Here is an 18,421-nt window from a genome sequence, read left to right as displayed (position 1 = left end):
ATCTGTGAGAAAGATGAGGAAAAGCAAGAAGAAGCACAAAGGCTGCCCTGGATTAGGGTCCTGCATCCCATTTACCTTCCTCTCCCAGCTTTTGTTGGGAAGAGCAGCAATTTCCTGACTCTCTCATGATGTGAGATTTCAGCATTGATGATCCCAGGTCTTAAGAGAACCACAGATATCAAAGCTAGAGGAGGTCACAGAGGCATCTACCTGGATAATCTCCATTTATAAAAAATCCATTGAAAATAAAAGGCTTTCACGACAGCACGGAAAGAAATATTGGAGAAAACACCACCCCTTGTGCCAGTCGATTCCCAAAACTCCAGGGGAAATTATTACCCTTGCTAATGGTGAAGAAGTGATCCCTGGAGTGACAAAATAACCTGTCTAAGAGCAGGCAATGTAAAAGGCACAATGCACTCCACACACCCAGCCTGGATAGAACAACCTCAGATAAGAACAGCCGATGGAAAACTCCACATCAAAATTCCTACTTTCAGTCCAGTAAAGTCTGGGAGAAGTTTAAGAATCTAAAGAGGTAAAAGAAATTAGTCAGGATAAAGGATGGCTGAGGGAGCTGGGGGGGCTCAGCCTGGAGAAAAGGAGGCTCAGGGGGGACCTTCTGGCTCTGCAACTCCCTGACAGGAGGGGGGAGCTGGGGGGAGAAGTTGGTCTCTGCTCCCAGGGAACAAGGGACAGGAGGAGAGGAAATGGCCCCAAGTTGTGCCAGGGTTGTCCAGCCCAGGGCACTGGTGGAGTCCCCATCCCAGGAGGGATTTCAAAGCCGTGTGGATGTGGCACTCGGGGACAGCGGTTAGTGGTGGCCTTGGCAGTGCTGGGGGATGGTTGGACTCGATGGTCTTTTCCAACCTTAACAATTCCATGATTCTATGAATACAGGACTGTGGGCCCGGAACAGGGAAAGGTTTGGCTAATTACTAGCAAAGATACTGCCAGGATCCTGTGCTGGATATGCAGCATCAGGCACGACACTGATTTTATTACCTGTCTGTCAAGTCCCATATCAGTTGTGCACTAAGCTTTAATCTCTTCTCCAGACACTTAATTCACGAAAGATGCTTCTAATAAAAAGTGAACTCAGCTGCTCTCAGAAGCCTTTTCTCATCATTCCAGCAGATAGGATGCAAATTCTGTGATATCAAATACTTATGAACCCTTGGCACTCCCTTCTCTTAGAGATGCTGGGTTTTTTCAACTCTCAGCAACAACAGCTCAGCCAGAGATAGAAGTGAAGTGGCAAATGCATTTATTTCTGATAATTTAAGGAAGTTTTGATAAAATTCAGAAGAGCTGAAGTGTCTGTGCTGCTAAGCTCAGGAAAATGAAATCTGGCAGATGAGTACACTCAGGTCACCGTAAATACTCAGTTTCTCAGGAAATTCAATCCCATATAGTTAAATTATACCCACAGAGCAGCCCAGGCTGGAGAAAGGCAGAGATGCTGAATTTACCTACGAACTCCAGAGAGGTCCAAGCTCCCATTCTTCCCTGAGTCACTCTGATGCAACCAAACAAGACTGCAAATCAGACTTTAAGATGAATTTCCAGGCTAAGTTACTGATAACCCTTGGACACATTTTGCTACACTCCCTCTTACTACATCTACAAGCAAGTGTGTATTTATGTGTAGACATATATATATATATGGATATTTTTAAGGGGAGAAAAAAAACATTCAAGAGGTATCACCATAATATTTCTTTTTGTATTTAGCAAGAGGTTGAATACCATGAAAAAACAGAAGATACATAAATAGTAACAACGTTAAATGGTGAATTAAATATGCAGATTTATTTCTTAAATCACCTGCTTTTTAAAAGCCTTCTGGAAGTCTACCATTATTTCAAGAGAAACCAAGTTCATTTCATAGGATGGTTTGGGTTGGAAGGGACATTAAATATCACCTCATTCCAATGCCCTGCTATGGGCAGGGACACCTTCCACTAGACCAGGCTGCTCCAAGCCCCATCCAACCTGGCCTTGAATGTTTCCAGGAATAGTCCTTGCTTTATAAGAACACTGAGGGAAAGCAATATGTTACAGGTGCTCAGGCTACTTACCCAGATTATACCACATGTCCCTGATTTCAAACCCAATCTGCCTTCTCATATCACCATATCTGAAAGAGGAAAACAAGAGCACCATTAAAATAAAATAAATCTAATACTTTTAGGCAGATAAATCCAATTTCAAAATCTGATCAGCATTCAGAAATATGGAAAATTACAGAAGAGGTTCTCAAATCGAACCTACACTCCTGAGATTACCTGGCCACCTGCAAACATCAAACTTTGGAGAACCCCTTGGAAAAGGGAAGAGACAGAGGCTCGAAGCCTTGGTGACCCATCAGCACCTTCTGTTCCTCAAACTGGGTTTCCTGCTCTCCTCAAAAGACCCTAAAATCCTATTTCTGTAGCAATACTTCTCAAGGGGAGAACATTCACCTGTGCAAAACCTCTCTCTGAACTATTTTCACACTACCTGTCCTTCCCTGGGGACACAGGGATGCTTACAGAGATTAACTGTAATCATTTACATTGGATATTAGGGAAAATTTCTTCCTGGAAAGGGTTGTCCAGCCCTGGCATAGCTGTCCAGGGGAGGGATGGAGTCCCTATCCCTGGGGGGACTTAAAAGCCCTGTGGATGTGGCACCTGGGGATGCGGGTTAGTGGTGGCCTTGGCAGTGCTGGGGAATGATCTTGGACTCACCAATTCCATGATTCCGTGGTCCCAGGCAGAGCCCATCCACCAGCATCCCTGCTAACCCTGCTCCAAAGCTGGTGCCACCAACACCTCACATCTCCAGTCAGGGATATTTTTATATTCCACTCCCTCTCCACATTAATACCAGAAAAGCTCAACCAATGAAAAACATCCCATTGCCTTCAGTAATGAACCAGAATGAGCTCCAAGAACGTATTTGCTACATGGAATATTTGTAAGTTAAAGATCATTACTTAAATAACAAGATGAGCAAAACTGTAATATCTGGCAACTTGTAGGATTTCTGTGGGATAACAGTGAGACACCCTGTCATTAATGTGGATTAAAGAGAATCTTCTGCATCATTAAGAATCTGTTATTACCTAATGCTTAAATGCAATGTTTAGCAAAACACACAAATTACAATAATTAAATTTTAATTATTAAATATTCGGCATATTAATTGAAATATATACTTAAAAAGATGGGTGAGCGTGATATTGAATTAACTGATTAATTCTACCCCTTTTGGCACAGAACTGGTAGTGGCTTCACACAGCAATGAAAGTCAGTGCCTCCAGACCACACATTTATTGCATCTCGAAGAATTTATAGTCTTGATTCCTGTCTCCAAAATATGATTACACTGAAAATAACACTTTGTAAATTCATTATAAACAAAGATTTACAATTTAGCAAACTTCATTAAGTAACCACTTCAAACAACTTAATCTATTTACTTCTATCAGCAGTGAGAAATGTCTGTTGATTTCTTGAATTTCTTCAACACGAAATACTGCTCTGCTTAATACAAAAATCACTCAAAGGAGATTTCTGCTTAACGTTCCCATCCTGACAAAGAGGGATTATCAGTCCACAAACATATTTGACAGGAATTTCCAGCCCAGTTACAGCTCAGCTGTTGGCTCTTTGTTCAGGTCAGCTCTGAACTAAAATCTTCATGTAGGTGCACACCAGTGTTGGGTGGAGGGTGCAAGGAGATTCTACATAAAATTAAATTAAATTAAAATATATTTACCTGGCTCTACAACACCATCTCAATTTCTTTCTGCAAACGTGTAACTCTAAAGTTATTTATGATACTTACAGCACAAGCCCAAAAACCTGAGCTCTGTTTGACACCACTTTTTCACTGAACTTGTAAATATTCCTGTTTCATCAAGGAAGGCCCAAGAGTCATAGAAGGTGTATCAGAAGATAAAGAGCTTAAAAATTCTCTTTCAAGGCTCAGGTAAAGCACAGCTTCCAAAGTAAGCACCTCAGAACTCATGATGGAGTGGTTGAGTTTACAGGGCAAAACTTAACTGCCAAAAAAAAGGGATGGGATGTGGAGCCTTCCCTGAATTTTCTGGTCAAAGCCTTTCACACAGTGAAAGCAAAAAGCCTTTAAATTCAAGTCACTGCAGCAGTGATGAACTGTCCCTATTGTCACTGTGATTTCTCTTATCATAATAATATACAGAAAGGTTGGAATTTAGAAGGTGCAGTGACAAAAATGCATCTTCTCTCTCTCTCTCTCTCTCTCCATCTAAACTGTGCACACAAGGAGCCTGAGCTGCACTTGCTCAGGGAATCAGAGCTTTGAAATTCCCCATTTTTGTGCAGTACCTGTGACCTGACTATGGGAACACTCTGCTTTTACAGCTGCTCTTTCCAAATATTATGACACAGAAAAAGAATCCACACATCTGTCTGAAACCATGCAAGTGGCTTTTCTCTGCTTGGTGTTTAGTTAAGCAATGATAAGGTCACTACTATGGAACCCCAAAGAAAGTCAGGGGGAAATACTGATAGGACAGAGGGAAACAGCTTCAAGTTGTGCCAGGCAAGGTTTAGGTTGGATATTAGGGAAAATTTCTTCACTCAAAGGGCGGTCAGGCACTGGGACAGGCTGCCTTGGGAAGTGGTGGAGTCCCCGTCCCTGGAGGGATTTAAAATCCATATGGATGTGGCACTTGGGGACATGGGTGAGCAGTGGCCTCGATTAATGGCTCGACTTGATCTTAGACATCTTTTCCACCCTTAATCATTCTCTGATTGAACAAAATATTCATGCTCCAGCCTGATTTCCAGGTTGTTTTTTTTCCCTTTGACAGCTTTCCTTTGCTGTGGGATTCTGAATAGCAATGGGGTAGTTCAGGCTCCCTGTGTGGAGCCAGGCAATGTAATCCCTTTTAACCAGGGAAGCAGACAAGGCTGCAGTTATCCAAAGCCATTCTTCAGGGATATCACACTGAAACTGGCTGTAGTTACAAAAATTCCCTTGAAAAGGCCGTCAGGGATTAAGCAATAAAGAGCCCACGTAAAATGAGATTAGAATAAGGACGAAGCTAAAGTGATTTAAAAATGCAGTTTTATAATATGTTAATACTTCTGGAAAGTCTTGACTTTATGAACATCCTGCAGCATAAAATACTGTCTTCATCAGTAATGAATCATGTAATTTAGATCTTGATTTGAGGGTAGAAACACATGCAATACTTGATTCATGTTTTTAAAACCAACCTTTCATTACACCATGATTGCATCTCAATTTGAATAGATTTAGCTAAGAAATTAGACTAAAATTATATCAATAGACCTTGAGTTCTTGCCCCTGATTTAGATAACGAACAGGACTTACTTGTTAAGGATTTTTGCTCTTTTAGCACTTGAAAAATTCTCCAGTTGTAAAGATTCTTGTGTGAGAAAAGCCACAGCCAGGTGGAAGTAGTTGTTCCAAAGCTGAAAGCCCCCAAAATGACAAGAACAGGTATCATTAATTCTCTGAAATGTTTTCCTGCACACCTACAAAACAACTTAAAAGTCTCTAAATTATGCACATAAATATTTAAAGGAGAAAATAACAGACACCACAGAGATGGTGCTTCTTGATAAATTCTTAACACATCTCCTCGTTGTCTTTGTGTTTCCATGAAATATCTCCCACCTGCAAATCCTAATTCATTGTGTTTTGATGAGTCAAGTAAATCCAGCCCAAAACATCCTGTGATTCTGGGATTGCATGGCAAGACTCAAAAGAATGGATCACAAATACCTGAAACAGCTTCACTGGGATAAGTGGTCGGGACAACACATAAAATCATCAAAATTACAATGTTTAGGGCAGAAATTTATGACATTCACATCAGTCCCCAAGACACTGGTGGGTTTTTTCTTACCTGTAACTCAAAGTTGGCTTGATCAAGGAATTTTTTGTTGAGCATATCTGCATATTGATTAATTGCTCTCAGGAAGACTCTGAAAGATCAAGAGAAAATTACATAATTACACACTTTTCTGGGGTACCTTTGTATATCTGGCATCCCAATTAGACAAAATTCTGAGTCTGTCTGGAAAGTGAAATTTGAGGCTGTTACTGGAAAAGCAGTGTGATCTCACCACACAGAATTCTATGCAGATTAATTCTCCAAATTAATCAAGTAAATTAGCATATGCAGCAACACGTGGAATGTTTGGGATGATATCACTTGTCTTTAAAATACCGCACGATAATCAAGAGAGCATTAAAAATTCAGTTTATTAGGAAAAATATATATATTTTTAAAGTTACAACATTTCAATGTTGTATTTAAACTAGACCTGCAACTGGTTGTATTTTAACTTGCAGGTGAAACAAAACACATTTTTAAACACGAGGCAGAAAACATTTTACTCGTGGCAGAACAGAAATGCTGCTGAAGGACAATCTTCAAAACACTGTTCACTGCTCTACTTCCAAAATGCTAATTTAGTACCCTCTGTACTTATTGAGTCTCTAAAATGCTTCTTAAATTGCAACAGGAGTTGGCCTGACAAGCTGTAAAGAGAAAACCAAATGGCACAGGAGAAGTAGGTCGCTACATATTCATGGTGCTGAAAAATAAACATATTATTCTTTGGTTGCCTGATCTCCATTTTCAAAACAAACATTGGAGTCCTCCTGAAAACTTGGAATTAATGCTTTGCAAGTGCCAGCTGATGCCCAGACAAATGAGTCTGTCTTCTGGGAAGCTGTGGTGGAGATTTATGTCTCCTCAAAGTCCCAACAACATGAAGACCTCTCATGACATGAACTAGCTTTTCTCCCCCACCCCAACAGCAATTTTAAAAAGAGATTTCACTGTTGAATTCAAATAACAAACTTAATCTTCCTACAGGCTGACAAATAAATACCAGAATTATTTAAAACAGACTACAAGAGGCAGCTGGAAAGATCTTTTACTGAATTTAAGATACCTACTGATCTCTCCTAAAAATAATTAATAATTAGCTAAAACTCGGGTAACCCAAGAGAAATGAAGCCTCCAGCAAACACACGGGCAACATCTTGCCAAGAGATTATTTATATATCTTTCTATATGGGCACTATGTTACCAAGAGATTATTTAGTATATATTTATATATAGGCAACATTTTGCCAAGACATCATTTATGTATATATTTATGTATTTATATAAATTGACAGAGTAAGGCATTGGGATCCTCAGAGAGGTTATTTATTTATTTATGTATTTAAGTAAATTAATAAAGGAAAAATTTTGATGTCATAGGGATGTATCTAGTAAAAAGTCAGATCACTCCCAGAGTAGCATAATGGAAGAGTGAAAATAAATTTAGAAAAGAAAATACAAAAGAATTTAAAATATGAAAGTATTTATAAAATATTAACAAATATATACATATAAAATTAAATACATACATATATGTAGTTATATTTTATAATACTTCCCTTTATAGATAAGATGGCAGAAACATCTTTGCCCTTGCACCCAGCACACACAAGGATGTATTTCAGGACCAGCACTTCAGCCCATTATTCAGCATCTTTGTCAGCGGCAACAACTTCATTAAGAGATTTTATAAATGAGCTGAATGCAGCAAACACAATAACACTGCACTGATCTAAAATATATGTATTTGAGATCTATGATTCAATTACTGAGCTGTAGCACATACCAAGATTGAAACCCCAGTTATCTGTGTAATCAGACAACCACCAGTTTGATACGTTGACTTATGCCCTGGTTTGGTTTGTGCTTTTAAAGCCTGATAATACAATGAGATTAATAAATCTTCCCAGAAGAATTAGCAGTTTAATGTGGTGGGAAGGGCCATCCAAGGCTCCTTTCCTCATGGATATAAAACTGGTTCCAACTCAGGAAGGACTGTGCCTACAACTTAATTCTGCTGCCTCAAGACATCACTGTGATGTATTCAATCTACTCCATCTAATTAAGCTTTGGCACAATCTCATTACTTTATATACCATTGGTTTTCTTTAAATTGTAACTCATTTTTCCCTTATATTCATTCTAGTGGATACCAATAAAGAACAAATAATGCAGATTCTACTGTACATTGCAACTGGAGAAGGACCAGAGCACACAAGTGGAATTGGAATTAAACAACTCCCTCCCATCCCAGCCCACATGCTGCCCTTGTCCCCAGGTGGCTTTAGGAAGGCAGGTACTCCTCCAAAATTCCACAAAAGAACATCCAGACAGGAGATGCAGTGTTGATTTTTGAATTATTTATTCAACCTCCAATTTGATTTTGATTTGATTTGATTATACACTGAGTCTTTCTGTTCCTGGATAAAACACTTTGTAACACAGGTAAGTGAAGAAGTCTCAGTAAAAGTCAATAGAACAATATTATTATTATTATTACTACTATTACTATTATTGCAGTATATCTTCATTTGCAAATCAAATGTCAGTCAAGGAGGATTTTATGCCCGTTTCAACCAGTACTGAAAGAACTGCCCCTTCCAACTCAGACTGTTCTGTGACTGCCACAGGAAAAGAAAGAGTCTGTGATAAAATCCTGGCAATGAGAAGCAGCAAGTTCCAGAGCACGTTGGGACAACAAGAGCAGAGAGGTTCCATTACAGCACTCCCCCTTCACCTTGGGGTGAAGCTTTGCTCTTATGGGGCCAACAGGGGAAGCTGGATTTAGATAAATGCAGTTTTCTACCAGGCTGAGGTCACTGAGACCACTCTGTGCCCCCTGCCCACCTTGTCCTCTCCTACAGACCCACACAACAGTGAGGAGAGGTGTCAGCTGAGAAGGCTGGACACCTGGAGGATTCAAGCAGCATCCCAAGAACAAGCTGCAACTTGGAGAAAAAGAATGAGAAGAAATAACAGTGGACACAGGGCTAGAGGGAAAAAGTAAGAGCACAGAATTATGGGATCATTTAGGTTGGAAAAGACCCAAGATGCAGTTCAACTGCTCCCCAGCACTGCCAAGGCCACCACTAACCCGTGGATTTTAAATCCCTCCAGGGATGGGGATTCCACCAGTGCCCTGGGCAGCTGTGCCAGGCCTGAACAGCCCTTTCCATGAAGAAAAACAGTTCAGGCTTATGCCTAAACAAAATTTGAAAGAGGAAGCAGAAATATTTTATTTCTCATCCCAGATGTTACTTTAATCCTCCTCCAAAGCAGGTACTGCCAATTTTCAGCAACTTCACTCTCAAAGTCAGAAAATCTGAAAAAACGGAGGGAAATGTGGCTCTTCAAAATAGACAGAATTAAACAATGCAAAGTTCTGTACTGAAGAATAAAGAAGTTGTCTGCTGGAACACACTCAAGGATGAAAGGTGGACTTGGACATCACTGGGCCAACACACAAGTGATCAAAACTCTCCCCTATACTCAGATGGAGCATCACCCTCAGTGCCTTCCCTTATCTTGCTGTAATTAATAATGAAGATTAGTTTCCAGTTGCATGTGAATAAAAAGAAGTGCTTTTCTTGAAATTCAGCTTCAATTAACAAAAGAATACATTATCTGTGTCAGGAAGAGCCACAGAAGTTAAACCTTGGAAAAGAGAGAAGTTGAGAGACTGGAAGCAAACACAATGTTCTCTGCTGCCATGTAAAACAACAAAACCTACTTCTAAGGTATTGGAAAAGATTTGTTAGACAAAAGACTTTATCAACCCAATTAAAAGAAGGAAATTAACATTTCCTATGATGTGAGTGGAATAGAAGGAATATGATTAGGGAAGGAAGTCACTTCAGGATATGTGGGAGGAAGAATGACCATTGCTAAAGGGCATAAGAATGTACCAAACAACCAAATTAACGTCCTGGACACACAAGGTTTGTGTGTGCTGAGCCCCAGGGGATCAGTGAGGATGGGGATGACTCCCAAGTGCATCCACAGCTTTCTGCTGCCTCTTCTCCTGTAGTCTGGTCCTTTCAGATAGGGATTGTCCTCTTATTCTGTGTTTAGAGCTTCCATAGAATCCTAGACTGCTTTTGGTTGGAAAGGACCTTAAAGTCCATCTTGTTCCACCCCCTGCCATGGGCAGGGACACCTCCCACTACCCCAGGTTGCTCCAAGCCTCATCCAACCTGGCCTTGGACACTTCCAGGGATGGGGCAGCCACAGCTTCTCTGGGCAACCTGTGCCAGGGTCTCACCACCCTCACAGCCAACAATTCCTTCCTAATATCCAACCTAACCCTGCCCTCTGGTCATTCCCCCTTGTCCTGTCACTCCTTTTCCAAAGTCCCTCTTCAGCTGTTTTGCAGTTCTCCATGATCCAGCAGGAAGAAGGAATTGCAGACACACAGGGAAAGGCTGCAGCAGTGGGATGTTCAGCTGCTGGGCAGCAAAACAGCAGAACTCCAAGTGCCATCTTGTCCCAAAAAGCTTGGTCAGGGCTGTCTTAGGATGAGGGTCCACTGTGAGACAGGAACTATTTCTTCCCATCTCCTTGGCCCTGGAAAGGCTTTGGCTGGAATATTGTTCAGTTCAAGTCACCACCCCTCAAGAATGACACAAAAATATGGGGAGAGCTCAGGTGAGAGAGGACAGGAGAGGAGGAAACCATGGCAGAGGTTGGATGTTAGGAAATACAGGTCATAAAGGGCAGAAATTCTCAACAAAACAAACCCAAAAGCCAGATTAAGCAAATATCTGTGACCTGGTTGGGCACATTCCCCTCGTCCTGCCCTGGGCAGTAATTTCTTCAGTAATTTCCCCTCATTTATGACTCTCAGTCCAGAGTCAATACATCCAATAATATGCTGCTGCTCCATGGACCAGCTTCAACTGCAACCGCTGACTTGTGGGTATTTTTCCTGTTACTGATGATTATTCCCTTTCACGGGGCCCTCAGGTGGTTAATTGGTTTGTAGATTCAGAGATTGCTCCACCAAATAGTGTAACAATTAATGGTTTGATGCTGTAGTTTTCCAAAAGGTTCTTTTTTTCCTACAAACAACCTCACTGACTCCAGGAGGCTGGGAACATACATCAAATCCTGACTTCCAATGACAATTGTAAATGAAGAAGGGACAAAGGGATTCAATTTATAAATGTAACAGGAGTCACTGTGCCAAACAACTCATTCTTTTTCCTCTCTCAGGTACAGTCATTTTTTATCCAACCATTCTCTCTCCTAATTAGTCAAGTGCCCTGATTTGCTCATGTTTAAAAATATTCTGTGCCCCATTTTCTTTCCCTCAGCTTCTCACATTGTATAAAAAATATTTGCAAGAGTCAAAGGAGCTGAAGAAAAGTGGACACAGGACACCTCACATCAGGTAACACACACAGATCAAACTGCTCTGCAAATGACTGTTCTGGAGAAATAATCTAGACAGATATGCCAAAAGTAGAAATATTTTTAAAGTCTATGCCATTCTTTTACATTATTTAGTTTGTTTAATTAGCCAGGGATCTGCATTTACACTGTAAGTATTTATGCAAAATATTTATGACAAGAATATATGAAACAATAGAAACGAGGAATGTCCTCCCCAGCATTTTTCCTTAAGCAAACATCAAAAGAGAGGGAAAAAGAAGGGACAAATGACTTCCCTAATGACAGAATAATCATCTAAACAAGAATACAGAGATACAGCTTAGAATAATTTCAGTTTAGCTGATAATTTGATAAAAGAGAGGGAAATTGGAGTGAGGTTCTAAAAGGCACTATTATGATGTCATTTCAGTTAATTTAGATGGAAGGATAATGAATGCTTTATTACAGCTCATCAGCCTTCCTGCACATCATCATGCTTTCCATGCCTGAGCTTTTGCTTCTCTGGGAGACAAATTTAGTGTGCTTGGATGAGACAGACCCCTCTTATCTTGTCAGGCTGTGTGTGAAACAGCAGACCTAGACCTTGAAATCCCAGTGCAAAACCCAAACCTGAACAAATGCTCAGTAAGGCATGAATAGCACAGCAAAGCCTTCCTCGAGCAGCATCACCTCAAATACCTTCACATGCTCCTGTAGCGCCAGTCTTGCAAAGCAATTCAGTTTTAAACAACAGCAGGAATTAAATATGTATAAATTAAACCCAGAATTTTCCCCCAGTATCCAGCCTGAACCTTCCCTGGTGCAAAGTGAAGTCATTTTCCCTTGTTCCCTGGGAGTAGAGACCGGACCCTCCCAGGCTCCCCCCTCCTGTCAGGGAGTTGCAGAGAGTGAGAAGGTCCCCCCTGAGCCTCCTTTTCTCCAGGCTGAGCCCCCCCAGCTCCCTCAGCTGCTCCTGGTGCTCCAGACCCTTCCCCAGCTCTGTTCCCTTCCCTGGACACACTCCAGCCTCTCAATATCTGTCTTGTCCTGAGGGGTCCAGAACTGCCCCAAGGCTTTGAGGGGCCTCAGCAGTGTCTCACACAGAAAGTAAAAATCATTAAAACAAGCAAGTCTGAAGGTATCCTTGCACCTCCCCACACTTTTCTCCTTTTCCAAATTTTCTTTCCTTTTTATTTACTGCTGATGTAATACTGTTCACTCACAGAATCACAGAACATGGGAAGGGACCCACAAGGATCATCAAGTCCAACCCCCAGCCCTGCACAGGACCATCCCCAAGAGTCACACCATGTGCCTGAGAGCATCATCCAAACACTCGAGCTCTGGCAGCCTTGGTGCTGTGCCCACTGCCCTGGGGAGTCTGTTCAGTACCCAACCACCCTCTGGGGAAGAACCTTTCCTTAAGATCCAACCTAAACCTGCCCTGACACAACTTCAGGTCATTCCCTGGGGTCCTGTCCCTGATCCCCACAGAGCAGAGCTCAGTGCCTGCCCCTCCTCTGCCCCTCCTGAGGAAGCTGTAACTGCAGTGAGGTCTCCCTTCAATCTCCTCTTCTCCAGCTGAACACACCAAGTGCCCTCAGCTGCTCCTCATCCCACCTCCAAACCTCACAACTGCCCAGCCCAAATGAAGCTTTCAATGAATTCCATTTTACACTTCTTTATATTTACACACCTTTCTCCAGTCTCCTCCTTTCTCTCCCTTGAAAAATATTTAAAAAGTGCTTAAAAGACTCCTTGCAACATCCTCTAATTCAGCAGGCTAAAGAGCAGGCAAAACTTTAAATAAAAAAAAAAAAAAAGAAGAAACTAAATCCTTGATCATTTGCTGCCTTTTGAATTCCATTCCTGGGCTGAGGATGATAATAACACTGAGTAATCCCAAAGAAGACTTGCTACTAAATACTCTCATTAGCATAATCTTCTCATAATGTGGACTCCACACCAGCACAGGTGCTCCATGTCACTTTATTAACCTATTTTCTAATAAATATTTCAGAAACAGCTTTAGCATATTATCTATAATCACTGATAGCTCTTCCCTCATTTATATTCTGGGCTGGCTGTCCTCTGAAACAATGGGGACAGATGAATGAAAAATAACTGTGAGTTACAAAATGCTGAAGAACAAACTTGTGGGCTGACTACCAATAATCAGGGCTGGGTAAGAGGCACAATGGGTTATTTTAACAAAAAAATAAGTTGAGTGTGGAAGGTGCCTCTGAAGCAGGTGCTCAGGGCTGTATCCAGACGTGTTTTGGAGATGGAGACCTCCTTGAACCTGACTCCTTGCTCTCCTCCTTTCTCAAATGCTTTTCTGGGGACTATGCTGTGGTTTCTGGATGACTTCAGATTCAAGAAAGAAGCAGCTTTAGACTTCTACACCCTTTTTCAAAAGCCCCAGTAAACTTTGTCTCCTGAAATTTTAGCTAAAATATAACCCCAGCCATGGATAGAACCTTATGCACTAAATTTTACCACCTAAAGAATTTTATGGCAGGGCAATAAAAGCCCAGAAATAGTGTTTTCTAATGGAAATGCTGGAAGACAATTTAATTTAGGAGTTTTTAGCTAGGGCTACAATGCTGGGAAAATAGCATCTATTGCAAGTGGACAGCATTACAGTTGCACTACCCAAAAGTTAATATTCTAAAGGAAGAAGACTCACTGAATTCAAAGAGACTCTTTCTATTATAGTAGTTGGCACAAACTTGCATGAGATTTTGTGATTTAAAACATGGAATTTGTTGCAGTACTGCTGGAATAAACCTCTGCCATCAGGTGAGACATTAAACAAGTAGTTTTCATTAGAGTGAAATGCTTAATAAAATACAAAAATCTTTGCAATGAACAGACACCACCTCCTTCCCCTCTGGAAATATCATGGAATCACAGTATGGTTTGGGTTGGATGGGACTTTAAAGTTCATCCAGTTCCACTCCCCTGCCATGGGCAGGGACACCTTCCACTAGCCCAGGTTGCTCCAAGCCCCGTCCAACCTGGCCTTGGACACTTCCAGGGATGGGCAGCCACAGCTTCTCTGGGCAACCTGGGCCAGGGCCTCACGACCTGACTTGTCATCTTAGTTCTTGTTTTCACTTGCTCTTACGTGGGAATTCAGCCAGTTTTTGCAGAGGTAAAAATCAATAAAGCAGAAGACGATTTTTTCCTATTGCACTGCTTTTCACAGAAATATTCAGTCTGGAAAGAGAAATAATTACAAGAGAATTAATTCATGGGAAGGATGGGAAAGGATGCCACAGATAAATTTTCCTGCCATGCACCAAAGTTCTGACTGAATTTGGCAAAAGGTTGTCAAACACTTGACTGTCTCACAGTTTGCAGCATAGGAACCTCCCCTGCTTTGTACTGAGGGCATGGCCTGCTGCATCTTCCCCATTTCCATGGATACCTAGAGGTGATTAAGGCTACTTTAGCTAATTATGGATAAATCAATAGAATTGATCTGCTACATTTCAGGTTCTTTGGCATTTTCATCAATCTTGCAATCAACTGGGAAGACAATTGCACCCGGCTAAACAAACATCATGAGGTTGCTTGGAAAAGAATCTCAATTTTTTCCTGCAGGATTTAATTTATCCAATTCCGCCAAAGAATACTAATGAGGAAAAGGAAAGTGGTCTGCAGATGAAGAAGATGTCCAAAGGTTTCTTTAGCACTTCTTAAGTGCTGGGGTCACCAATCAGGTGTGCTCAGAGGTCCCTTCTCTCTGTCCATCACCCAAAATGTGAACTTCACTGTGATGCCTGATGGCAGAAAGTTTCCATGGGAGCAGAATTTGGCTTCCAGTCCTACACCTTATTTTCTAACTACAAGGAATCACAGACACAGAGCAGAACTTTCACAAAACTAGGATCCAGCTTCCCAGCAGACAGATACAGGCAGTGTGTTCTCCCTGGGAAGAGGCTGAAAAGTGATTTCTTGTAAGAAATGAGCAGGCTAAAGCTCAGCAGCTGCTCTGCTTTGCTGTTCCACGGGTGCTTACGTGGCTGACAGCTTTGTGAAGGGAACACTAATGCTGGTAAAGTAAAAAAGTCTTGCTGGAGCTTTAGGTAAGCCTGTGTTTGATCCAAAGTGTGGCTCTCAGATATTAAAGTGACACAAACCACTTTAAGGAGGCAGTGGGGTGTGTGAGGGAGGGAGTGAGGCGAGACGGGAACGTCGCTCTCCTCCTGCACAGCCTCTCACTCCCCTCACCCAGGCTCTGGATAAGATCATTGCTTTGCTGTTCTTCCCATTTCTCCTTCAGCCTCCTGTTTGTAGAAATGAGACAGGAGTGGAATAAATGCTTCAGTATGATGCTTCAATACCTGCCAGTAACACAAATCCTCCCAGCACGATGCCCGTCCGCTCCGTGGTTATCAGCGGGATTTTTGGCTCATGGGGAAAGGGTTAAATCATCTCACAAACGAGGGATTGTGCATGGAAACAGGGATGATACAGCACAAAAACCAGGCTTGCAGGGCAGATAACAACACTGTAACATCAAGAATGTTGCTTATTTCTGTTCTAGCAGGACTGAAGGGCAGCAGAGGGACATTCCCAACGCTGCAAACAGATGCATTTAAACAGGGATCACCTGCACCACACCAAGGGGCTCTTGTGCAGGGGGGCTGCAGTGCAGCCCTGGGATGGGCTCAAGGCCAGGGAGGATCCAGGGCTGGCTCAGACATTCCAGTCCTCCCAGGAATTTTTACAGCTGGGATTAGTTTCTGCCCAGTGAAGTCAAAGCCTAAGAGTCAAATGCAACCGGGGTCATAAAAAATGGCCAAGTGTGTCAATGGGACAAAGGTGGTGCTAAATTTTTTTGGTAATAAGTAAGACACGAAATATATTTGCGGATATAAATCCTGCCCTGTGAGGGTGGTGAGGCCCTGGTACAGGTTGCCCAGAGAAGCTGTGGCTGCCCCTGGGTCCCTGGAAGTGTCCAAGGCCAGGTTGGATGGGGCTTGGAGCAACCTGGGCTGGTGGAAGGTGTCTCTGCCCAGGACTGGATGGGCTCTAAGGCACCTTCCATCCCAAGTAATTTTATGGTTCTATGACATTATGCTGTATAAGATGAGGACAGCTTTAGGTGTTACTCTGTACACAGGCACTGGTTGAAAAAAGTCACCATGAACATTTGGTTTAGGAAGTTTTTTCTGGGTGAGAAAATCTCCTATTGGGGCTGGTCTGAATTTTTCCCCACTTAGTTTTTTTGCTTATATGAGCCCATAAAATAATTACAGTCTGCTCCAAGAGAAGCTGCTGGCTTTCAGTGCCATTGGCATTATAAATTATCCATTTAGAGGTAGCCAAACCGTGCAATTCAGGCCAGGGGAGAACATAAAAAGAGCATAAATGGTGCATAAATGTTATGTGGGCCTTTTGCCCAACTCTTCTTTGACCCAGTGCAGGGAAATCAGTCCAGTGGCATTGATTTTTGGGAGGGGAGTGGCTGGCTTGTCCTTGTGAGGCTCAGAACCACATTCCTATGTCCAAATTAACTTCCCTGGCACTGCACTGCCCCGTCTGCACTGCGGGATTGATGGAGTTCCGTGTGCTGGAGTCAGGAACTTCCCAAATAAGTGTAATTTTCAAACTGCAAGTAAACAGATTTTACACAGTTTTAGAGAGGCCCTTATTGCTGTGTCCACATTAAAGCAAACTGTGATATGGCTCTGCCTTGGCAAGGTGAGGATTCTTTAGAGCAGCCCCTGTAGGTTGTTGCTCTGCCTCACAAACTGAGCTGTCAGAAACGGAATTTTAGTCTTGTGGTGCTCTAAACTACTGTTTGTATTTCAAAAGCTACGTAATTTTCTATAGTTTTAAAGTTCCTTTATCTTAGCATAATTTGGTAGCTTAAAGAGCTTCCTCAGGATTAAGAGACGGAATGGAATTAAAATATTTCATAACAGGAATTCCAGAGAACCTGATTTCATGGAATCACAGGATGGGTTGGGTTGGGAGGCACCTTAAAACCATCTCATTCCACTGGCACTGCAATGACTCGTGAAGGGCAAGAAAAAATCTGCTTTTCCAATGGATATTGATGCTCACACAGATGAGACCTGCCAGGATTTTCAAGTCCATCTGCAGCAGATATTATGGAAAAAGCCTGGCAGCAGCCAGGAGCTCTGTAGGCCAGCACTGCTCAACTGGAGGGTTCAACTAAGGTTTATATAAGGTAAAAAGCACATTTTTCTGGATTTTTTCCATATGCAAGGAGAGAAATTAAAGGCAGAATGGCATATACAGGTTGTCCAGATTTTACATAATTTCAGCTGTAATGTCAGCACACTCAAACCCCGATCTCTGAAAACTGATACCCAAAAGACACTAAAAGTGAGATTAAGATCTTTCCCCAATATTTTAAGTCTTCTCTTTTTTCTCTAGAAAGAATGGCCTCTCCCCCTTGCTGTTTGGATTGGTTAATTTAAATTTTACTGGAGAAAACAGTGAAAGGGGTTTTATCATCTTTTTTTCTAAATCTATATCTATCTTAATATTTAATTTGCTATATTGAATTGAGAAATTCTCACTTTATTTATAATTGAAAGTTAGACACTTACTCTGCCCTACACACAGCACATGAAGGTGCAAAAGAGCCTCAAAAACTGTGATTTAGTACAATCCATGAGAGAGTATTGAGTGATGACACCATTCAAATGCTGTTCCCACAATGGGAAGTATGTTCCTTTATGCACATTCACTCAAATTTGTAATTCACGATAAAATGATATTTTTATTCCCAAAGAGTCATGAGATGTTTGAGAGCCAAATGCCACAAAAAAAGGAGGAACAGAGACTTATGCAGAGACCTCCTGTGATTCAGCCCTTCAAGAGTTGACATTTCCATCAGAAATTATCTAATTTGCTCTAGGAAAGTTGTTCACTCACAACTGGGGCCACAAACACCGATCAGAGCCTCTCACCTCTCATGGAATGAGCAAACATCACTAATCTGGTTTTCATCAACAATCCAGGCTCCAAGCCCTCGTTCCACAGCCTCATTAAAACCCCTTCCGTTAAAAACACCACGTTCCAGCCCAGCTCCAAATAAGTGTGATTTTCTCTGTGCCACAGCAGGATAATTTAATTGTACAGAAACACAAAGGCAGAATTAGAAAC

The 18,421-nt window shown here is 41.7% G+C and overlaps 1 protein-coding gene across 2 annotated transcripts in view; it reads right to left on the bottom strand.

The window, feature by feature from the left end:
- The window catches only part of DOCK1 (dedicator of cytokinesis 1), a 282,369-nt gene that overhangs the window by 74,085 nt on the left and 189,863 nt on the right, over positions 1-18,421 (bottom strand). For both annotated transcript variants that reach the window (XM_032694686.1, XM_032694687.1), the window contains exons 30-32: positions 5,909-5,987; positions 5,371-5,471; positions 2,082-2,140 (exon numbers count right to left, since the gene is read on the bottom strand). In XM_032694686.1, the coding sequence (XP_032550577.1) occupies positions 2,082-2,140; positions 5,371-5,471; positions 5,909-5,987 (239 nt within the window). The remainder of the gene's footprint in view (positions 1-2,081; positions 2,141-5,370; positions 5,472-5,908; positions 5,988-18,421) is intronic.

Source organism: Chiroxiphia lanceolata, chromosome 8 (assembly GCF_009829145.1).
Source record: "Chiroxiphia lanceolata isolate bChiLan1 chromosome 8, bChiLan1.pri, whole genome shotgun sequence".
Lineage (NCBI taxonomy): Eukaryota > Metazoa > Chordata > Aves > Passeriformes > Pipridae > Chiroxiphia > Chiroxiphia lanceolata.
The sequence above is the reverse complement of the archived record's forward strand: the minus strand, read 5'-3'. Positions and strand labels throughout refer to the sequence as shown.